The following is a 25298-nucleotide window of genomic DNA, read 5'->3' on the forward strand; positions in this document are numbered from 1 at the left end:
CCAACAGTGTAGGATCCCTTCTGGCAATAACAGGATTCAAACCGGCAACCTTCCAGACACCAGAGATCCTTAGCATTAGACCTACCACTCCAGTCTACCGCTGAGAAGGCTACACCAACAGGGTCTCCCCTCCCTTAAAGTTTGGCCCCCTTAGTTGCTCCACTACATGAACTTTAAATATTCGGGTTACAGTGTCTTTCTTCTCCTCATGTATTAGTCAAATAGGTAAAATAAATATGTTCAGGTATGGAATGACAAGAAGAAAGAGAGAGAAACTTAATACAAGATGTGACAGTGAGATAAAGTAAAAAGCTAAAATAGCTGCTGTATCTTGTCATCGTTTTGACAATTGCCATCACTACATGTCATAGCAACAGCAAGTTGTACTTAGAGAAGTATTGTTGCCTATGCCAAATTTCCCCCAGGGACAAATAAAGTTCTACTTATCTACTGTACTATGTATGTGGGTCTGCTGGAATGGTGTCAGTGTAGTTAGTCACATTTACGTACCTACAGAAACAGGGATCTCTTGCATTTCCTTGTTATCAACACCAAAAAGACCTTGCTTAAGAGGAATTCTTTTGCACCCTTTTTTAACTAGGTAAGATAGCATGTTGTTTACTTAGAATTCACCATTTCAAATGTAGCTGCCAGTTGCTTAATTTAACCCAACTATAATGTTTTAATTGTGAAAAACACACACCGCCAGCTGCAGTGCACTGTTCACTTTTACCACTAGGCTGGTGATGTCTTAGAATGCTGAAGTATGATGGGACTGAACTTTAGTATTCTGAAAATGTGCAACAAAAAACACACAGTTTGGACAGACATCCCTGAACTGCTGCAATTAACCTACACTTGACGAAGATGATACTAAACATTAAAAGTAAAACTGAAAAAAAAATGCTTGAAAAAGAGAAATCAGTATACCTCTTCAGCTGTTTTTAAGTAAATTTCTTCATTTGTTCTTGCTGGTGAGGGAGATTTCTCTGACTCTACAGCAACTGAAATGGCTGTAGAAACTGATGCAGAACTATCACTTTGACTTTCTTCACTATCACTTTTAAGTTTCTCTGTAAGAGATTAACACACAAACACTTTGACAATAGTCATTAATCCTATGATCAGTTTACTTGTAGGTAGTCAATTCAACCAATAGAGAGCTTTTAGTCTATAGAAATAATTAGGATACTAACAGACTTGATGTTTTTGGGCTAAGATACATGCTAAAGGACAGTGTTTGATGGTTTTTAACTGTAGTGCACCAAAACTAATGCAAATATTTAAGAAGCCTGTGTTACCAGAATAATTATCATTATCACTGGTTCTATATCCAGCTTGGTGTTTATTTGTAATCTTTAAAAGTAAGTTTCTCTGAGCAGTGGCAAACCTATCAGGCTCAAGAACACGAGGCTGTTTCTTACATATTACTCTTTAGCATTATTTTAATTTCACAACATCTGTCTATCTTACACTGTTTCAGTCAAAGTGTGAAGTTTTCTAGTCTACAGGCAGATGAAAACAAAGACTAAAAAATAAGTCCTTATCCCGAATCACACTTTTTTTTTTGTCTATGACTCACAATATGTTCAATAAAAAATTATTACATTTAATTTTGTGACACTGATTAATCAAATTTTAAGATCAGGGTGAAGCTGCACGCTGCATTAGGAGCCTGGAACCAGTTCAACAATGACAATTAACAAATCATGCAAATCTACAAAGACTGGGAGAAGGCAAGGATTTGAATCCAGTCTCCCAGAGCTGCAGAGCAGCCAGGTTAGCTAACCAACTGTTAGCTGTTCTACTCCCTTACTTAAATAACATCTATCCTTCCATCCAATTCTCCAGCCACTTAATTCAACTTTAGTCAAAATGAGGCAGAGCCAACAGCATTAGGATTGAGGTAACGACCAATGCTAGTTGGGGCACAAGTCCATCACAGGGCACACTTACCAAACAAAGGCCATGAAATTCCCTTGCTCACGAAGCACTAATTTACAGTTGCCAGCTAACCTAACATGTGCACCTTTGAGAAGTGAAGAAAATCCAAGCATAAAGAGAATGAGAGTGAATGTGTGACCTGTACACACCTGCGTGGAACAAATTCGCATTCAATCCCCATTTAGTGTAGCTGTAAGTCAGCAGCACTAATATGGACAGTATATTTTGTAAAACAAATGCTGGAAATGTTGTAAAATAAATTGAAGTGCTAACTATACTAAACACTTTACCTTTTTTTACTTGAGCAGATATTACCATATCTTGCACCTTCTTATACCTGTTCAGTGATTGCCTAAGATCTTCAATTTTTCGGTCCTGAAACAAGCAGAATACAAATCTGAATACAACTGTAAAATTCTGATTGATATACATACACACATATACAGAATATCAAAATATTTTCAATGCAGATGCTGACAGCCAGAAAGTCTAGTAAATTTACAAAGAAACAGATTGATTATATGATGATATATATGTATACAGTATTTTCAAGAGAAAATTAATCATTTGGACCAACAGTGTAGTGTGCAGTGGAAAGCAGTACTGGTCTTTTTGTTTTGCATAAATCTTGAAGTGACTTAATTCATATAACCAAATATAATGAGCTATTTTGCGTTTATTTAGTAGGGGTAGCTAGCAGCATCCAATGCAAAGACACTCGCTGCCAGTGAGATTCTGAGAGCATCACTAGGACTTGCCTATAGTGTCAAGTCTGTGAGATGTCAAGATCCAGTACACAGAGACACTAAAAAGGGTTATGCTGCTGAGCCATCCTGGGTGCCTTTGCCTCCGCTGGTTGCTATATTTTGGAAGTATTCTTTGGAAGTCTTCTGCAAGAGTCAAAACATCGGGTTCACAGACAACTGGGACCTCTTCTGGGAGAGGCCACGTTTCTTTAAGCGGGATGGTCTGCATCCAAATAGATTCGGTGCCCGGGTCCGCTCCAAAAACATCGCGAAGGTAATTCGTCTCACTTGACTCTCTATTTTTACTTCTAACCCCTTCCGTTATGCTTGTGATATTTCGGTAAGAAAATCTTCCTCAAAAGTGCACTACATTAACACTCTAATAACTAACTTTAGTGCACATAAAAAATCTAGGCAGTGCGGCATAAATACAAATAATTAAATTATAATTACACCTCTAGATGAACAATGCATTAAAAATGATTATAGGATTAAATAAAAAATACGCACAGAGCGGCGCTAATAAAAATAACTTAATTTCTATCTCAAATACCCATAACGCACATACAATTCAGTTCTGCTCTTCCGAAACATTAAATATGGCTCTATAAAATTTTAGAGCATTAACCAACAAGACGTTTTCCATCAACGATCTTATTAGTGACAGGAAAATTGATTTTATTGCACTAAGTGAAACGTGGTTTAGCTCAGATGGTGTGGCTGTTTTAATCGAATGAGCGCCTCCAAATTGCAGCTTTGCTCATGCGGATCGCCAAGGAAAGAAAGGTGGCGGCTTACCAAACACTTACTCGAGCCGGTTAAAGTGTAAAGATGTCGGCTTTGGCAAATTCAAGTTCTTTGAGTATCTTGCCGTTGTTATTCATGGAGTTTCTCAGTTTCTAGTATTATCCGTGTATAGGCCTCCTAAATACAATGCGTCTTTGAGGAATTCTCAGACTTGGGGTCAATTGTAATTACGAACTATGACACACTCCTAATAGTCGGTGACTTTAACTTTCATATTGATAATCAGTGTGACCCGAAAGTAAAAGAATTCATGAACCTCCTGGACTCCTTTGATTTGAGCCAGTACATTAGTCAGCCTACACATAAAGCAGGTCATACATTAGACTTAGTAATTACCAAAGGACTAAAAGTTGATGTGAAGCAGATCATTGATATTGGTCTATCAGATCATTTTCTGTTACTATTTAACATAGAAATAATGATAGAAAATATTCACGAGAAGCATATTGTTAAAAAACGCTTCTTTAACTCATCAGCAGCTTCAAAATTTACAAACAATTTAAGCAACCAGTCTATTTGTAGTGCTTACTACAATTGTGAGAATAATGTAAATAGTAAGGTGGAAAATTTTAATATTAAGGTGAGAGCTGCTGCTGACATAGTTGCACCTGAAAAGATAGTTAAAAAAATCTTCTAGTACTGTTATACCGTGGAAGACCCAAAGAGTGCCTGATCTTAAGAGAACATGCCGGAGAGCTGAGCGTAAATGGAGGAAAACTAAACTAACTATCCACTATGAAATATTGAAGGTTCATTATAACAGAATACAACAACATAGTCCGTCTTGTTCTCTACAATTATAAATAACAATGCTAGTAATCCCAGAGTCTTATTCTCTATTGACTGATCGTCTGCTAAATCCAGGTTACTCAATGGAGTGCCTCCAAAATACTTCCAGTGAAACTTGTGAGGCTTTTGCTTTATTTTTTAATCAAAAAAATTAATGATATTAGAAATAATGTAGTACATCTCCCCAATACTGAACCACTTCAACCCCGTGTTTTGTCTCGGTAGAGTAATATATATTGCTCTACTTTCCCCTATTGTATTATTAATAAGTAGCTTTTGTCAGAATGCCTACTCTCACAGACTTACCACTGTTTATAAGGTATTATAGTATATAACTTATAAACAGTGGTAAGTCTGTGAGATTAGGCATTCTGACAAAGGCTACTCATTAATAATACAATATGGAAAAGTAGAGCAATATATATTACTCTACCAAGACAAAACAATTGGCGTAGTCCGGCAGGATTTTGGGAGTAACCATGTTTTGCACCCTGTTTGCAAATACTGTTGATGTACAGTATATGTGTGTGTATGTATGTGAATTTTAGGGCATCCAGTGTACAAATGCGGTGGAAGTAAACATTGTTTGGTTGCTGAATGGAATATAACCAACAAAGTGTAGAGACTTTATGTGTGTCACGAGGACACCCGCATGTTTGTTAGAGCTGGTAGTAGTGAGTCTCTAATTAAAGTGCTAGGGAGTGATGGGACATGCGTGTGTCATTCATACGGCACTTATTCGTTTAGGATCTGTGTGTATGTACGTGTATGTTTGCTTACAGGGGCAAAAGTAGGCCAACCCATAACGAAGTTGACAAATTGTATTAGAGTAAAATTGTAGACTCAGAAATGCCTAAATTTATATTAAAGTCAGCCATTTTGCAGTGGAGTGGCAGAAGCAAGCATGCCAAAGCTAGGAAATGGAAACCTGTAGTGCAGGAAAGAAAGCAGAAGCTGAGCTGAGCATTCCACAAAATGGAAGGGGGCTGGAAGGATTAAAATTAGTAAAACAGAAATCTGGTTTAAAGAAGACAGCTGCTATTATAAGAGGTTTACTAGCTTGTATTATTGGTAATAAGGAAGATCGATATAAGAAAGAAAATAGCAAAGTGAATGAAAGTGAAAATGGAATGTTGTGTGAAAGTTTTGAAAGACATAACAGTTGGTGTGAAAATTGTGAAGTGTTAGCATGTAGAACACCCACTGCTGAAGTGGAAAGCACAGAAAGCAGGGGAAACAAGGAGAGAAAACCACCCATCGTGAAAGTTAGGGTAGTAGTAACCGGATCTGACTGGAACCCTAAAACATGGGTAGGTGACTTACATGAGATAGATGAGTGCTCTGAAAAAGAGTGGGAATGTGAGTGTGAAGAAAAGTAGAGGCATGAAAGGAAGGGAAAACAGAAAGGGTGTTACCTTCCATTATTCTCCACTGCACCACAATCTCCATGTGATTCTGAGGTCTGTCTATTATTTAAAGAACATGCTACACTGATAGATATTTCACCACTGTTAGGAAAGGTAACCAGTGCTGCATTGAAATTTGATTTAGGACAAAGAAATCAGATAGAAGGTAGAGAAGCTGGTGAGTGTGAATGGCAATTGTTGACTAGAGGGCATGAAATGGATAATGGCATATTGAGTGAAGAAAGTGTGGAATTTAAACAAGCAACAGTGGAAATAAAAGAAATTCGAGTGCTTGTGTGTGAAAGGTCTGAATGTGCTAGTGCAAGAATGGTTGAGTTGGAAAGAAAGTGCACCAGTTTAGGATTTGGTTTGAATGGATCAGGACAAGCCAAAGGACAAAGGATGGGGGATGGTGCAGCAGGAAGGTTTGAAAACTCGGGCAGCAAGTCTTGAATGCACAGGGGTGTGGTGAAAGTCCTAACAGCTCTGCTAGGCCAGTCAGCAATTAAAAAGCACACACACTTAGGTTCAGTAATTCGAAACCTGAATGACCAGTTGTTTAAAAAGACCGCCTATGAATCTCCAGGCAATAAAATGGAGAAAAGTGAGCTGGTCTTGGGTAAAGAACAGAGGTCAGTTTTAGGAGAGATGCTGGATCTAGCACTAGGATTTTGGAGAGGTTTTAGCCCACACTTTCAGGTAGCAGTTACCATAAAATAAAAAAGGACACACAGGCAATGAAAAAAAAATAGAAGGGTAGTGCAGAAAAACAGGAAAGGGAAAACAGTTATTTCTGTTTCAATTTTCTGGCCTTTTGCAATAGTGCTACTTCTATTGTAAGGTTTTATGGACTTTGGGTTGGTGCAGGTAATTAATAGTGAAGGCAATTAGCAGAGTAAAATCCATGCAGGAGATCAGGTTATCATTAACACATTGGAGCAGAGTGGCAGTGTGGCCAAGCTGTTCCAATGAACGCCTGGAAGCAAAGTTTGAGTGTTGGCACCAGGTTAACAACCAAGAAGATGAGATGGACAGAAATTGCTTTGTCACCTTCCATTTTGCAGACCTGCCTACATAGTGGAATGAAAAAAAGAAAGAGGAAAAGACAACAAGCAAAGACTAAAGACAAAGACATGGAGAAGAACTGAAGAGACAGCAAGAAAAAGACACTTTCTGGGGTTTAAGTGAGTAACAAGTCCACAAGCCATGCAATAATAAGGCTAGTCAGAACAGCTATAGTTTAAAAGGTAAGGTTTGTTCATTACTGCAGCAAATTTATATTCTAAGGGGTGGAAACTGAACAAACCAGTTAGGAATGCCAAAATAAGGGGATTCATTTTGGAATCATAAAGTATACATTCTGGGTATTAATTAAGTGGGATAATTAATATAATTAATACTATTATTAATGAGTGGTATACTGAGCAAATTGGTGAACTTTTCAGGAAAGTAGGTGCAGCTGGTACATTTGCAAGTCATATGGGCTCCATATTTAGGTATAGTCTAATTGGGAATAGTCTAATTGGGAAAATACGGAAGCCCTGCTGAGGTTGTCAGCTGTGATACAAGCAGAGGACCAGTGGGCCAATTCTGAACCGAGGTGTTTAGCACAACGAGTATGCACATGGTGAGCAAACAACTCTAGGGGTGGCCTACAGCGGGAATGATGAGTTGCATAGCTGTGATGTCTCATGGTGGTGATGCCAGCCTATACTGGTAAAGGCTGATGGGAAGAGGCAACTAATTCAACCACAAATGTGTGAAGAGGGGCCACAGATGTTGGTTTGTGAACAGTTTATGCAGTGGCACATGTGCTCTCACTTGGGCAGAAGTGGTTGTACTGGCACCTGTGGTATATTATCTTTCAAATTTTGATGTTTATTGTACAGCTGCATATGCTTAAGCAGATAGTTTGGGACAAGGGTCTAATTAGCAGTTAGACATAAAAACCAGAAAAGAACAAAGATCAGTTTTAGGAATTCACACAATAGACTTAAATTATAGTACGGTTAGCTTAGTGGAAGGTGTGGATTTGTCTCATTTTGAACCACCAGATCTGATGACATTTGAAGACTGCAGAAAGCTAAACAAACAGCTGAAGCAAGCTGGAGCAAATACAAGTCATCAGGAGCAGATCCACGTTCTACAGATTGTCTTTGAAATAAAGAAGATATGTAATGGACAAATGGTCACGCACAACTTTTAAAACTGGGAGAGCAAATACTGCAAACCAAACCACAAGTTATGCAACAGACTCTTTAAACAATTAAGACTGTTTATAAAGACATTGTACAAAACATTTATCCGGGTGGAGTGTTGTGAGATTTTGCATATAACTTGATAAATATTTTGTATGTCTTTATTTGTAATTTAGGAAAAGCAATGTAATTTAGTGTTACATTAGTGAGTGTTTACCTCCCCCCCCCTTTAGGAATGGGTCTTTTTGAAATTTAAGACAGAGATGGGGATGGGGGGGGAATGTGCCTTAAACCAGTTTGACGAGTGTTTCTCTGCTAAAGTCTTTCAACCCCCGCAAGGAAGCTAAGCTGTACTTTAACATGTGGTTTTGGGGGATGGCAGGTGTTAAGATTTTCTTTGCCCCATTGGTCTGAAGCATGGCTGTTTGGAATTGGCTTCTATCAGAAGCTTTTAAGTACCATGATGTCCTATTGGCTGTAGGGGTTGGACAGAGAATCTATAAATCTGCTTGTTCAACCACATTCTCTCTCTCTTACTAACCAACATATGATGAAGAAGCATCTCTCCTACCAAACTGATGAAGATCATCACACCATAAACTGAAGACGACAACACAATGGTGAGCACAACTTGGCAGCCATATTGAGGCAGGCAATGCAGCCTGTTCTGAAGAAAGCTGAATGATGCTTTAATTAGACACATTATTAAGTAACTAACAAGTCTGTGTGCCGCCTGAAACTACACAGCACCATTTAATCAGGTTGTATGGTTGCCAATATTCAAATGTACTTTGCATATTGTTATTATTTATGATTATTATCAATAATACATTATTTTATGCGTAACTTAACTCCTGCTTGTCTTTTAACTACACCTAATTACCTGAGGTTATAGATATAGAAGGGAAGGTGGGGATAAGTTATATACTATAATACCTTATAAACAGTGGTAAGTCTGTGAGATTAGGCATTTTGACAAAGGCTACTTATTTATAATACAATAGGGGAAAGTAGAGCAACATATTACTCTACCAAGACAAAACACCCTGGTACTCCATTTTAAACAAATTAAATTCTTTCACCAGGATAGATTTACCTGATTTATATAAAATAATTTCTCAACTGAGACCCTCCACCTGCATCCTCGACCCAATGCCAACAAGTTTTTTCAAAGAAGTATCCGGCGTGCTAATTGATAGTATTCTTGACATAGTAAACTCATCATTAGATACGGGGGTCTTCCCAGACTGTCTTAAGACTGCTGTAGTTAAACCCCTGCTCAAGAAAAATAATCTTGACTCCTCTGCTTTTGAAAATTTTAGACCTATTTCTAACCTGCCTTTCTTAAGTAAAATTCTAGAGAAGGCAGTCATTATGCAGCTTAATGATCACCTCAATAAACATGCTATTCTTGATAAGTTTCAGTCGGGTTCCAGAACAAATCACAGTACAGAAACTGCACTCAAAGTAGTAAATGACTTGTGGGTAAATGCAGACAGAGGCCGTTTATCTGTTCTCATCCTCTTAGATCTGAGTGCTGCATTCAATACCATTGATCACAATATTCTTAGAAATCGCCTTAGTCAATGGGTGGGCCTCTCTGGCAGGGTCTTAAATTGGTTTGAATCCTACCTGGCAGGTAGAAAATTCTTTGTAAGTTGTGGTAATTATACTTCAAAGACACATGATATTCTATATGGTGTTCCACAAGGCTCTATCCTGGGTCCACTGCTCTTTTCGATTTATATGCTTCCATTAGGTCAGATTATCTTGGGGCATAACGTGAGCTACCACAGCTATGCTGATGACACACAACTGTATTGATCAATAGCGCCCGACGACCCCAACTCACTTGATTCACTGACACATTGTCTTACTTGTGTTTCTGAATGGATGAGTAGTACTTTGCTCAAACTAAATAAAGAGAAAACTGAAATTTTAGTGATTGGCAATAATGGATATAATGAGGTTATTAGAAATAAACTTGATGCATTAGGATTAAAAGTCAAACGGAGGTAAGGAGTTTAGGAGTAACTATTGACTCTGACCTGAATTTTAAATCACATATTAATCAGATTACTAGGACAGCATTTTTCCACTTAAGAAATATAGCAAAAGTTAGACCCCTTATAACATTGCAAGATGTTGAGAAATTAATCTACGCTTTTGTTTTCAGTCGACTAGATTACTGCAATGCTCTCCTCTCAGGACTACCCAAAAAAGACATAAATCGATTGCAACTATTGCAGAATGCAGCTGCTAGAATCTTAACTAGGAAAAGAAAATCCGAGAACACCTCTCCAGTTTTGATGTCACTTCATTGGTTACCTGTGTCATTTAGAATTGACTTTAAAATCCTGCTTATAGTTTACAAAGCTATAAATAATCTCACTCCATCTTATATTTCGGAATGTCTTACACCTAACATTCCAAATCGTAACCTTAGTTCTTCAAATGAGTGTCTGCTTAGAATTCCAAGAGCTAAACTTAAAAGAAGCGGTGAGGCAGCCTTCTGCTGTTATGCACCTAAAATCTGGAACTGCTTGCCAATAGGAATTCGCCAGGCTAATACGGTAGAGCACTTTAAAAAACTGCTGAAAACACATTACTTTAACATGGCATTCTCATAGCTTCATGCTCTGTATATTCAATTAATTATGATTATTCATGGTAGCTTCAAAATCCGTTCTAACCCCTACTTTCTCTTCTGTTCTTTTTCCGGGTTTCTGGGGTGGCAACCTGTGCCACTACCACCTGATCAAAGCACCGTGATGTCCCTACATTGATGGAGTAATGAGAACCCTGAATACAATGAGGACTGATTGAGGTCATTTATGTTAGGTAGAATGCCTAGAGGGGGCTGGGTGGTCTCGTGGCCTGGAAGCCCTGCAGATTTTATTTTTTTCTGCAGCCGTCTGGAGTTTGTTTTTTTTTTTTTTTTTTTGTTTCTTCTGTCCTCCCTGGCCATCGGACCTTACTTTTTTTTTCTATGTTAATTAGTGTTCCCTTATTCTAATTTTTATTTATTTTGTCTTTTTTCTCTTTCTTCATCATGTAAAGCACTTTGAGCTGCATTATTTGTATGAAAATGTGCTATATAAATAAATGATGTTGTTGTCGTTGTATTCTTAAACACTAAATGATGTGCAAAATATGCTGTTGATCTAATTGAACAATTTCTAATATTTTCAAATATATTAGCAGAGTTAGTTAATTTTTTAGATCAGCAGAAGTTTGCAAAAATCATAATATAGTATTTAAGTGTTAAACAAATACTGTACATGGGCTCTTGATTGCCATTATACCATCTTGATTTCTTTTGGCATGTATGCAATGACGAGTGTTGCTAACAGTTTACACAAAAATGTGTGTGCCAGTACTTGAGGTCTAGAAGTTGGAGAGATTTTCCTATATGAGGGCTTACAGAGGAGTAGAGGTGCTTTGGTGTTAGGTAAACATTTCAGAGAAGATTTTAAGCCCAGCAAGCGGGCCAGCAGCTCTTGAAGGAGATCACCACAGAAAAATCAATGTTATACGCAATCATAATCCAAGGAATAAATCCACAATTCTATATTTGGGATCATTATAGTTCTTATTAGGGTTGGTCTGGATATGTACAATCTTTTAATGCTTACAGAAACGGGTGTTCTTTCTCCTCTTCATCTTTTTCCATTTCTATGTGGGGTTGATCTTTTATAGATTTTGGAGTAATTCTTATGGCTGGATGCCTTTCATTACATCAACACTCCCCATTACCTACCTTAATAAGATCAAAAAATTTGCTTTTCTCCTGAAACCCACATCATCAAAAGCAATCTTACTTTACAAAAATAATTTTAAATTACTGACATTTGAAGTAAGTAATCTTTTCTGTTTTGTGCAATTTAAAATGTCATGGCAATGCAAATAGTTCTGATAGAACAAGTAGGCCATTTTTCTTCCGTCTAAATGTAAGAACAATGTGACACGTCAAGAAATTCAGAAGGTGCTGTTTTAAAGATGGCACTCAATTCAAAGTCAAGTATGTGATGCTTAGATTTTTGAAAGAGCCAGGCCACCGGCACATCAATATTAAGTTTACAGAGCTGATCAACACTTTCCGTGGTGTGTTGTGTGCATGAATGACAAGAAAAAAAACAACTGAGAAAGTGAAAAAAGCAGAGAGTGTGAGAGAACCACAATGAAATGGATAGAAGCTCCACAAACCAATTATTGAATTTTATAGGGTATCCTGAGTCACTCCTGCTGAGATACAGTAATAACTAAGGACAATGTTTATGAGTGAGTGAACCCACTGACACACACAGATACCAATTAACCCAAAAATACATGGGAAAAATCTACAAATTCCATGTGAAATTGTGCACTGAGAGGCAGGAATGACATCTCTGTGCTACTGCTATGCAATGTATGCCTATAATGTCTTTTCAGTTCCTGCTACAGGATTGAAATTTTACAAGTTTGTTCAATGAAGCAAAAGCATGTTGTGGCAAGCAGCTGGGAGTGGTACCCAGCCGGGACACCTAAAAGGACCTGAGGAGGTCTTACGCCTCCTCCAGACCACGAGGGAGCAACCGCCCTGGTGGCTTTGGGGACCACGATAACAGAGCTTAGAAGCTCAACCCTATAGGGGCCCTGATGCCTATGGCCACACCTGCAAGTGCTTTGGGAGACTACCAGGGACACCTGGAGTGCTTCCGGGTGTATAGCCGGTACTTCTGCCACACCAGAAAGGGCCAGCAGAAGCTTATCGGGAGGCACCTGGAGCACGTCCGGGTGAGCTTAAAAGGGGCCGCATCCCTCCATTCAATGGCTGGAGTCGGGTGGAAGGAGGACGGAGCTCAGAGGAGTGGAGGCGGTGAAGAAAAGCATTGAGGAAAGAGGCCTGGACTTTGGGGTGATTGGTGCTGCGGCACTGGGTTGTGTGCGTCATATTTGTAAATAGTCCTGTGAATAAACGTGTTGTGGTGCATTTAACGAAGTCTAACTGTCTGTGTCCGGGCTGTTCCCCACAATGTATGATGAGACTAAGTGGCAGCAGGCTATATCTTTGTGAAATAACAAAATAAGATTCCATATAGTGAAATGCTAATAATTGTGTGACTTTTTCAATGACTATTATCCACTTGTCTACAGCAGGGGTCCCCAACCCCCGGTCCGCGGCCCACTACCAGTCCGCAGCCGTCTGACAGCCGGCAACGGCAACTCACTCAGACTTTTCAGATTGCTTGGCGGGCGGGGCTTTGCAGCGGTGCAGAGAGAGGTGAGAGACCGAGGTGAGAGACTATTACAACAAAGTATTTTTATGGTCCCGACAGTTTCCCCATATGACTTGAGTCTATAGAAATCACGTTACTACGAAGTACATTCAACAGATGCTTTCATTACAACGAAGTGACCTTGAAATGCTTGAACGAATCATCCACATAGCAGTTAGATCTGTAGTCACAGCTCAGTTGTGCACGTTTGCACAACGATCCCCAAACAGAAACATTGTAAAAAAATCTCTTTCTTCGAACTTTCCTCGTACTGTTTTTTTTTTTTGCTGTTTTTGTTGTCTGTGGTTTTCATTGATTCCTTTTGCTTATTGCTTGTCAACATTTGAAAAACATCCATTGGAATTTAACTCATTGTCACCCTCCTATAGAAACAGCAGACACGAAAAAAAGATTGCAGTGTTAATGTTTGTGATGTGCAATCTGTTGGATTGGCAAATGTAAAGCATATGTCTTTGTTATATGCAAAAAAAGAACAAAAATCTCAGATTGCAAACGTATGCGAACTACTTAATAACTTTAATAATAATAGAAATGTTATGTAAATTGTGTATAAAACTGCCCCCGCCCCCCCAACCGGTCCGTGGAAAAATTTGCATCTAATAAAGTGGTCCTTGCTGTCAAAAAGGTTGGGGACCACTGGTCTACAGAACAGAGGCAGCTATTCAAATCTGGGTATTGAATAAAGTCAGTAATGGAGTTTGGAGAGGAGGTTTCAAGTTAAAAGTATACACTGGAGGAAACCTGGCCCCTGAGGCTGTAAAGACGCTACAGAGGATGACTAAAAGAGAGCAAGTTTCCTTTTAAAATGTCTCATAACAAAGGGTTTCTTTTTGCTTTTTAACATTTATAAAATGATATGGATATGCTGTTTTGCAATTGTGCAATGTCAAGATGTGAAGCAATGCTCTAATACATTTGGCTTGAACACAGGACCTTTTAGTAAATTGTAATGCTTTTGCTTTCAAATTGGGAACTCTGGTATCCTTCACTTCCATTAAAAAAATGCGAGAACAAGCTACATATACGTTTTTAAATTAATCAAAAATGATTTACTTTATAACACATCTTGGCAAAATAATATATAGATTGTGAAGAAAAATCTTGAAGAATACCAAACTTATCCTTTAATATGCTGCCTACACAGCTGTTTAAAAAAGTTAAATCCAAACTAAAAGTCAAGAAAAGTGTCGATCTCTGCTCCCTGTCTGCAGATGTGTGGTGGTTCATTTTTAGCTGGCATCAGACCATGAGGCAAAAGAATTTTTAGGGATAATGTGCCCTTTGCAAAATACAATTGTCTTTTTTTTACAGTAAGAGTTTGACCTTTGTCCTATGAAGGGCCTGATTATGGAGAGACTATAGGAAATTAATATTATTATAACAGAAGGAACCAAGAAGTCTGTAGGGAATGCAACATGAAGAAATGCTTTCTTAAAAAAAATGCAACGTGGGTTTCATACAGATCTACTTTTTCTGATGTTGAGTGCATCCAAAATACTCTTTTGTATGTGAATTTTTTCTGATATTATTTTGAAAGGGTTCCAAAAGAAACAAGTATGAAATGTAGAACAAAGCAGAGATGAAACAGTAGAAATATTTTGTATCAAGTTATCAATTATATATTTTAAGAGAATGCAATAAACAAAAAAATGTTGGTTAAAGTCCTATAGGGAAGGAGAAGTAATAATTATTTTAAGAAGAAATGAGAATCTTTAGCAACGAACAAAGATGTCATTAGTGGTGAAGAAAAATGCTAGATACAATTTTAAAATGCATTCTTTAGTGAGGAGATGGGGTAAAGTAGGAAGATGATGAAAGGTAAATTTACAATTTTACAAAACAATTCTTCTCATAATTAACCAATGATGCACCTTCAGATCTCAACTTGAAACTTTCTCAAGCCCTTTAGGTGTGCTAAGCATTACACATTTTTTTTTTTACGTTCAACGAAAGGCATTACTAAAATACATTTTAGGCATCAATGCTGAGTGCATTGATATTTTAAGTTTTAGAGGTGTCTCTGAAAGATATTTTGGATGAAATTTATGATAAGGTGAAAATTCTAAAATGATAAAGCTGTTAATGTAATGTGTTCCAGAACCAGCAAAGACCAAGAGGCCTGAGGACAAAACACCCTTTGCAAAAGATGAATTTTGCAGTAATCAGCTCATGATATTGGAAACATTTACACTGTAGAAAATCTTAGAACACAAAAAAATCATTAATTCAGATGTTAAGAGTTGAAGATTACTGTATGGACAATTTCACTTATATCTGTTTTTGGGAAATGGGCTACAAGTTCAACAATTAATTTAAGGAAAAGCACAAACCTGTTGCAGAAACACTTGTAGATAAAGTCATTCTTAATATTTACATTTACAAAAAGGAGATATATGTGGAACAAAAGGAAGTACACACAAGCGTACTGCAGATCCTGTTTTACATCCTTAACAAAAGGAAACAGTGGTGGTCAGAGTAAACTAAAATATGAGAAAATGTGTCCTTCAGGTCTATAGAGATAAACATTCACCTCCTTAAGCTTTAATATATGACTTTTATAAAGGCAACCTTGAAGCTGGGAGGAAATTCACACTTAAAAGTGCTTGGGCGTAGAAGCAAATTATATGTGCAATTAATATCAGCAGATAACATCACACACTGCTGCAATAAAAATATAGCAGATAAATACTGTGTGCCACTGTCAAAGTGCCAAATTGCTACTCCTGCCCATGAGAAGGATCACTAGAGCTAGAGGGAGCCTTGGAATCCAAGGATGAAAGGATCTGTCTAGCACGTGCTTATATTATTGGACAACATCCAGAAGAGGGTAGGTGGAATATTAGCGTTGGTCACCAGAACTGCAACTTTTCTGTTCAAAACCAACTGTGGACCCCCACAGGGGTTTATTTCCTCCAAGAATACTATTAACTAGAGTTTCTGTTTTCCTTTCCTCTGTTGTCAACATATCTCAATTACAACATTAATGAACTTATATTGTCATGATTTGTTTATGCTTCTCAAATTGAAATGGCTAAGCTGTACAGCATGCTTAACCTTACTTTTCTCTTCATTGTCATAAATGGTGGATGGTTTAGTTATTTCTGTTACTGCCTTCATTACAGCTGGAATATTGTGCAAGTGCTTAGAGACCCCGTACTCAGTGAAGTGTTACAATTAAATTAAACAAGTCACATAAATATTCATCTATGCACCTATGATAAACACAAGACAAAAATGAACGGGTGCATCTAACCATTATTGCTAATCTGAAATACAGGGAAGCAAGTTCCCTACTGCATGTTTCTTAGATCTTTAAAGTAATCTAAGTACAAAAGTGCACAATTTTGCAGGGTTCTGCAAAAGCTGCAGCTACAGGGCCGGTTGGCAGTGAAGAGGTTCATTAGCATTACGTCCCATAGTGCATTAAGTGTAAGACATAAGGGTGCTTGAAGAAGACATTAGTGCTGTAAGAAGTTTCAAGAGTGTACAGCATATAGTTTAAAAATCACTGGCTTCTTCAATGATAATTTAATTACAAACAAATTCAAATACATACCCTTAGAGTTGGTCCCTGCCTTGTACCCACTGCTTCCATGACAGGCCTGACCCCCGTCTCCATCCCCATCCCCCCCAACCCCCAAACCCCCCCCCAATCTACCAATCTAAATTATCTGGGTTTGGATAATAGACAACTGAATGGCTGAACCAATTCTATTAATGCTTTGATATTTATTTATATTTAATAACCAGTTCAGGGTTGCAAGGATCTGGATCAAGAGCAGGAATCAGCCATTAACATGGCACAAGTCTATTTCAGGTCAGATTTATTAACACAGGAACAATGTTGAGATGCCAGTTAAAATGGACTTCTTCATATTAAATTACCATTAGAAACTTGGTAAATGCAAAAAAACAAGATTTACTTTAACTGAATATTAAAATATTTTGTAATATGCCAAGATTGCATATCTCATAAAAGTTTAAAAGAGAGACAGAGAAAGAGAGGGAAATAATACCAACACACACCTTTTCTTCATTTGCTGCCATTAATGACTCAACTGCCCTTTTCATCTTCTGTACCTCAAAGTCTGCAAAATAAATCAAAGAGATTATTAGCTTTTACAATTGCTGCATTAGTCTTTTAAATTGTACCATGATAGAGATTTTCTGCTGGATCTTTGTTATTGCTAGTAATTCTATATATTAAAGCTGAAAGCCTGGCTGTCTACGCATTAAGCAATAAAAATACAGCACTCTGATATCAGCAAAGCCGCATTTGGCCAAAGCTCCATATACACGGTGCAATAGCAGAGCACAAAGACATAAAAGAGTGAGAGTTACAGAAAGCACAGCAAGTGTGCGTGAGTGCTACAACATGGAAACATAAACAAGAAGTTCATCTTACGTACAGAGCAATGAAGACAATTATAAATTAAAAAAATGTTTTAGTTTAAAAAAAAAGTGTACTGCACAATAACAACAACTCCAGAATCAGACGTTTGTTATGGTATTAAGTTTTATTAGACAGAAATTTCTTCATTGTGGGGCTTATGCATGTGGTGCATGACACTCCTCTATTATTGTACTGCTGTTTCTTTCCTCTACATTCCCAAACACCTACTACCTCACTAACTGTACTAGAGACACTGAGAGATAGGAAATCACGGGTTACTTTTATTTTTGCGATCCACCTCCTATTAAGAGGTTTTAACATCCCAGTGAAGCTAACACAACAGAAATGAGAAGGCCGACATATAAAAATAGTACACTGGTGGATGTAGATAAAAGGCCACATAAATAAAGGTAAACATGTTTATCAAGCAATTAACAAAAAGCCAGAGACTGGTGAAGACATGGTATTTTTCATAAAGTGCATAAGGAAAAACAATTGGGCATAAACTAACAAACTGCAACACTAAACATATGGAAAAAAATCACAGTCTATGGTTTAACAATAAAAAGAAAACAGCAATTCTTTAGAAAAAGACACTTGTAAAGGAGTCTGTTTGGGCAGTGCAAAAATACAAGAGAACAGGAGCCTCAGATGACAGCAAAATAACCGAGGTGGCCAGGAAAAGGCTACCAAGAGGCACACAAAAGAACTGGGATTGACATGAGACACAACAGGTTAACTTCATCCAGGCTTTTTTCAGATGTACCCTTCAAACATATCAGTCAATTTGAGCCACTGACAGCAGACTATTAAAATTATGAAAGGAGTGTAGATCAGCAAAACAATACGCATGCTACAAGCACTGGCGTTTGCTATTTTAATTTACAGATGTTTAAATTTGTCCAGCATCTGTTAGGATACGATTTTTATCAGGCTATGCTATTAATACTTGGTACATTTTGAAGAGAGTCAATGGATGATTTACCATGGCGCTATTAGTTACTAGCACACAATACATGCATCACATATACAGCACCAGTATATGCTGCCGATTACTACTGAGCCAATGTGATAAACCATTTGTGGTAACTTCATAAAACATGCTTACCTGTTTTATGACCTCTCTTTATTTTTATTTTTTTATCCCAGATACAGTATGATAAAAACTTTGAAGGGTCAACTTTATCAGTAAATCTCATCTCTGTAAAGATACTCTGTGTGTAAAATTTGGCAGAGACTTGTGGTCATGGTTCAATAAAAAACAAAAAAAACTGATGTGCAAGTCCAGAAAGGCTTTATTAAATATAAAATCCATCCATGCATCCTCGAATAAAGCTGATCCAGTTCAGGCTCTCAGGAGCCAGAGCCTTTCCTGGCTACATTACTGGTAGGAACCAACCTTGGATATGATAACAGTTCATCACACAAATACGGACACTCACTCCTAAGTCATCCAAATAATCTTATAGACTGGTTTGGCATGTGGGATCCTAGGGAAACCAGGGAGTTCATGCAAACACAGGGAGCATAAGCAAACTTTATATAGACGAAGGATGAACCAACATTTATTATTATTACGACCAAAAAAAAAAAAAAAAATCTATCTATCACTAACCACTTCATAGCACAGTAGCTCTGTATCTAGTCATGGTCTGTGTAGAATTTGTATGCTCATGTTTTGTTTTTCTACAAGATACTCCATTTTACCTACCAGATCCATGGACATGTGTCAACTAGTGATGCTAAAGTAGCCTTGTATGACTGATGGACCAATAGGTTGTAGGATATATACTTGAGTTTCCTTGCATTAGCAGCTAAGCTCCAATTCAGTTTTTTTTTTTTTTGTTTAAGTTTATTCTAATAAAAATGTTACATTTTAATCTTCTCAGAATACAGCATGCAAAATTAGTGTCTATAGTCTCCATCCATCCATTACCAAATCAGGGGTCCAGGAACTAAGGCCTATCCTGGCAGCACTGGGCATAAGGCAGAAGCCAGAACTGAATGGAGCACTCATTGCATATGGCCTATTGCACTTATTGGGAGTTGTAGGTTAGTAGGGAGGAGTTTTTAGTTAAAACCTGCATTCTTTCAAGCATGAAAGTCAGCATATACTGTAGATTTAACATGTCTATAAAGCAAAGTTTCATTTTAATGAGTATAAATTAAACACCGCAGTGGAACCTAAAAACCTGTATGCATTCATGTCAATGTGGAACATTTGGTACCTACATTTCCCAAGGCAGATATCAAAGGACAAGCAAAATTGGTGGGATGTAGAAAGTATCACTTTTGGATCATGAAGCATGAACGAACAAGATTTGTTTGCACTTAATGATTCAGATTCTGTTTTTAGACTTCGGTTCAACTTTAACTAAACCTCTACAACCAAACTGAATGCTTCCACTTATAAATGGACTTTGTTTGAGAAACAGGAAGCAGTATGTTCAGGTGGACTCCCTCCTCTTAGACCGACTCTGTATCGTAACAGGTGCCCCTTAAGGCTATACAGTTAGGTCCATAAATATTTGGACAGACACAACTTTTTTCTAATTTTGGTTCTGTACATTACCACAATGAATTTTAAATGAAACAACTCAGATGCAGTTGAAGTGCAGACTTTCAGCTTTAATTCAGTGGGGTGAACAAAACGATTGCATAAAAATGTGAGGCAACTAAAGCATTTTTTTTAACACAATCCCTTCATTTCAGGGGCTCAAAAGTAATTGGACAAATTAAATAACTGGAAATAAAATGTTCATTTCTAATACTTGGTTGAAAACCCTTTGCTGGCAATGACAGCCTGAAGTCTTGATCTCATGGACATCACCAGATGCTGAGTTTCCTCCTTTTTATTGCTCTGCCAGGCCTTTACTGCAGCGGCTTGCAGTTGCTGTTTGTTTGTGGGCCTTTCTGTCCGAAGTTTAGTCTTCAACAAGTGAAATGCATGCTCAATTGGGTTAAGATCAAGTGACTGACTTGGCCATTCAAGAATTTTCCACTTCTTTGCTTTATTAAACTCCTGGGTTGCTTTGGCTGTATGTTTTGGGTCATTGTCCATCTGTATCATGAAACGCCGCCCAATCAATTTGACTGCATTTAGCTGGATTTGAGCAGACAGTATGTCTCTGAACACCTCAGAATTCATTCAGCTGCTGCTGTCCTGTGTCACATCATCAATAAACACTAGTGTCCCAGTGCCACTGGCAGCCATGCACGCTCAAGCCATCACACTGCCTCCACCGTGTTTTACAGATGATGTGGTATGCTTTGGATAATGAGCTGTTCCACACCTTCTCCATACTGTTTTCTTGCCATCATTCTGGTAGAGGTTCATCTTGGTTTCATCTGTCCAAAGAATGTTTTTCCAGAACTGTGCTGGCTTTTTTAGATGTTCTTTAACAAAGTCCAATCTAAGCTTTCTATTCTTGAGGCTTATGAGTGGCTTGCACCTTGCAGTGCACCCTCTGTATTTACTTTCATGCAGTCTTCACTTTATGGTAGACTTGGATATCAATACACCTACCCCCTGGACAGTGTTGTTACACTTGGTTGGCTGTTGTGAAGGGGTTTCTCTTCACCATGGAAATGATTCTGCGATCATCCACCACTGTTGTCTTCCATGGATGTCCAAGTCTTTTTGCATTGCTGAGTTCATCAGTGCTTGCTTTCTTTCTCAGGATGTACCAAACTGTAGATTTTGCCACTCGTAATATTGTAGCAATTTCTCAGATGGGTTTTTTTTGTTTTCGCAGCTTAAGGATGGCTTCTTTCACCTGCATGGAGAGCTCCTTTGACCACATGTTGTCTGTTCACAGCAAAATCTTCCACATGCAACCACCACACCTCAAATCAACTCCAGGCCTTTTATCTGCTTAATTGATAATGACAAAACGATGCACTTGCCCACACCTGCCCATTGTCCAAATACTTTTGAGCCCCTGAAATGAAGGGATTGTGTTAAAAAATGATTTAGTTGCCTCACATTTTTATGCAATCGTTTTGTTCACCCCACTGAATTAAAGCTGAAAGTCTGCACTTCAACTGCATCTGAGTTGTTTCATTTAAAATTCATTGTGGTAATGTACAGAACCAAAATTAGAAAAAAGTTGTCTCTGTCCAAATATTTTTGTTACACTTTCTCCCCTACTGCATTCTTTGTACACCAATAACTGTAAGTCTACTGATGCCCCAGTAAAGTATCATTAACTTTGTCGAAGACACCACCATCCTTGTACTAATTACTAATGGCAACAAAGCTGCATATAGGAAGGAGAGGACTCATCTTGCATCTTGGTGCACTACAAATAACTTGGTACTCAATACCACAATGGTGAATGACTTTTGCAAACAGCAGCATTACAACCCCTTCCTTTAGAAATGAAGGATTTTATAGTTAAGATGGTGGAATCCTTCAAATTTTAGGCATAACTACCATAAACACTCTACTACAAAGAAAGCTGAGCAGCAGATGTACTTTTTACTCCAACTATAGAAATTAAATATTTCCCAGCCAATCTTATTACAATTCTACAAAGCCATAACTCAAAGTGTGATCATATTTTCATTTCTTGTCTGGTTTGGTTCAGCACTTTCATATAATCTAAAGTTTTGTATTTTATTTAGAGATATATATTATATGGGGTGTTGTACCGTGTTAGCCATTATGGATGCAATGAGAAGTCAAGCAAAATAACACCTTTTATTAGCTAATTAAAAAAATTACAATAAGCAAGCTTTCTAGGCAGCTCAGGCCCTTCTCATTTAGAAGCGTATTTAAATAATAAAAATTTTGCTTTTTTATTTTCTCCTCTGGTCTCAAGAGGTTGACCCGAGTTGCGTCAGTCTAGTGGTTTCACCGAGGGTGCAAAAAGTACAGAGGTTACACGCATACAACAGGCACCGCAAACCTGTTAAGACACACCATTAAACGGTGCACAGAATTCACTCTACCTCCATATGTGCAAAGCATACAATTATCCATCCATCCATCCATTTTCCAACCCGCTGAATCCGAACACAGGGTCACGGGGGTCTGCTGGAGCCAATCCCAGCCAACACAGGGCACAAGGCAGGAAAAAATCCTGGGCAGGGTGCCAACCCACCGCAGGACACACACAAACACACCCACACACCAAGCACACCATAGGGCCAATTTGGAATCGCCAATCCACCTAACCAGCATGTCTTTGGACTGTGGGAGGAAACCGGAGCGCCCGGAGGAAACCCACGCGCCCGGAGGAAACCCACGCAGACACGGGGAGAACATGCAAACTCCACGCAGGGAGGACCCGGGAAGCGAACCCAGGTCCCCAGGTCTCCCAACTGCGAGGCAGCAGCGCTACCCACTGCGCCACCGTGCCGCCCAAGCATACAATTATTCAACTTAAAATCATCTATCGAGCACATCTGTCTCATTTAAAATTGTCCAAAATGTTTCCAGGGCAAGATCCAACCTGCGAACATTGTAATCAAGTTCCATCCTCATTGGGCCATACGTTTTGGGCGTGCACCAAATTAAAATCATTCTGGACCAAAATCTTTAAATCCCTCCTAATCTAGAGCTATGTGTGGTGTACTTCCAGATGGACTTAAAGTGGAGAAGGACAGACAAACTGTAATTGGCTTTACTATACTACTGGCATGTAGAGTTATCTTGCTCAACTGGAAGAATCCTAACTCACCTCTTTTCAGTTATTGGTTGACCGATGTTACTGTATATACTACTTGAAATTGGATAAAATGTAATATTCACTTAAGAGTATCTGTGAAAAACTTTTTTAAAACCTGGCAGGATTTAATTAACATTTTAGAATAAGCATTTAAATTGAGGAAGCAGATTCTCTTCCCCTTTTTATTCTATTTATTTACTTACTTATCTTTTCTACTATTGAAGTTTCACTATGTTGGCCTAGCTCTTTTTCTCATGGGCGGGGGTTGACTTCATTTGAACCTAATTTTGTAAAATTTGACTTGCTTATATGGAATGTTGTTTGATTTTAATAAATTCAATAAAATGTTAAAAAAGGGTGCTAGGTCCTAAGGCCTGGAACCCTTAAGGGTCATCTTTGGCTTTAGAACTCTGAAGCAAGTGATTTTAAAAAAAAAAAAAAAAGACATGATGATTTCTGTTTACTAAACAATAAATCACAAATAAATAACTTCTAAAACCCCATTTTATGATTCTTACTGTAGAACTGAACTCCTAGATTTTTCCAGGTTTGGGAAAAATGGCGAAAACATTATACAGGATCTATGGCTGAATTCACACAAGACCTAAAAGGTACTCAATTCTGCATTTTCACTCATATGTGTATTTTTTTAGAAAAAATGTAAGGCAAAAAAAAATCTACCTCGAACTTTAGAGAACAGATTCAGATCACCATTGTGTGTGGTCCAATACAATCCAATACAGTTATGCGACTTGAATTTAACCCTTGGTGACCCATGTCCAAATACTTAAATTGGAATTGTATTATGCATATATTCTTAGCAGAATCACACATATATCTTGAAAAAGTACACATGTACCAAACTCCACCCCTTCCAATTAAAATAATTGACATGAGTACTAGAAGGATCTGGGTTTGGTGCAATAAATATGGGAATATGACTATCTTCTTGTAATCAAAAAAAAAGTCTGACGTAGATCAGCGTTACAATAATGTATAAGGCTTTCCACTGTGATTGGACTTGCCAATGCCAAAAAGGTTGGAAAATGTGTGGTACTTTGTGCCTGTTGCTAGCCAAAACTGCTCAATATCTATTTCCTTTTAATAGAAATGGTGCATCTCAAGCACATATTTTTCAGATAAATTCTTCCAGACAGACAAGTACTTACAAGTTCCCTTAACATTCTGAAACTATAAAAAATTTTCAATAAACCCTACACATCTTACTCCCATTAGTACCAATTTCTCTTTCATGCCAACATGCTTCTACTAACAGGTGGAAGTTACGACTACTATCAAAGAAAATGTACAATCTTTTCTCTCCCTTTCCCTCATGAGTTAAGTAATTCAGAGATTGCTCAGAGATGGTCACCACTATAAATAATTTTACTATTCAGCACCAACAATCAGGTTGTTGGGGCTCATGAGGTCTACTAGTTCACATCTGTCTAATGATGTATTAATTTTGTGCATATGGGTTACATTCACTTTTATGTCCATAAACTGTACTTCTCATATTTTAGTCACTTGAACAGTCAGGTATAGAGAAGAAAAAGGTTTTTGGAATTGGAATTGAGGTTTGCTCTGCCTCGCCACAGTATAAACTCAGCATAAAAGATGGGGTCATTTTGAATCAAAAGAATATGCAGTTCTGCACTGTCAAGGGATTTCATATATTTAATATTCCACAAGTGATAGGTAGAAGCCACGTACTATTTTCTGATATTTTGATTTTGGGAAGTATATTTTGTTGCATTTTACACCAACACTTGGCTACTGAATGAAGTTATGTCTGCATGTAGTGACTTATCATGTAAGTCTTCTTTATCTGTGCAAAATGTTTCTAGAACTGAATTCTTTTGCTCAAATTGTACCTCATAGGAAAGGCAGAGTAGAAGAAATATTTCAATGATTAAATAAACTTGCTTTTATATGAAAATAAACCCTACAAATGAAAAACACAACTTACATTAAGTAAAAGCACCTTTAATCCAAATATTAACTGTCTGCCAGAATTGTAAACATTTGCTGTACTAAAATGGAAATCGCCAGGACTAATTTTAC

At 37.8% G+C, this 25298-nt stretch overlaps 1 protein-coding gene across 3 annotated transcripts in view; it reads right to left on the reverse strand.

The window, feature by feature from the left end:
• ppfibp1b (PPFIA binding protein 1b) overlaps positions 1-25298 on the reverse strand; it is a 229520-nt gene that overhangs the window by 63350 nt on the left and 140872 nt on the right. For all 3 annotated transcript variants that reach the window (XM_051934515.1, XM_028816186.2, XM_051934519.1), the window contains 3 exons: positions 17196-17257; positions 2235-2319; positions 931-1073 (listed from right to left, as the gene is read on the reverse strand). In XM_051934515.1, coding sequence (XP_051790475.1) covers positions 931-1073; positions 2235-2319; positions 17196-17257 — 290 coding nt within the window. The remainder of the gene's footprint in view (positions 1-930; positions 1074-2234; positions 2320-17195; positions 17258-25298) is intronic.

The sequence above is a fragment of the Erpetoichthys calabaricus genome, chromosome 1 (assembly GCF_900747795.2).
Source record: "Erpetoichthys calabaricus chromosome 1, fErpCal1.3, whole genome shotgun sequence".
Classification (NCBI taxonomy): domain Eukaryota; kingdom Metazoa; phylum Chordata; class Cladistia; order Polypteriformes; family Polypteridae; genus Erpetoichthys; species Erpetoichthys calabaricus.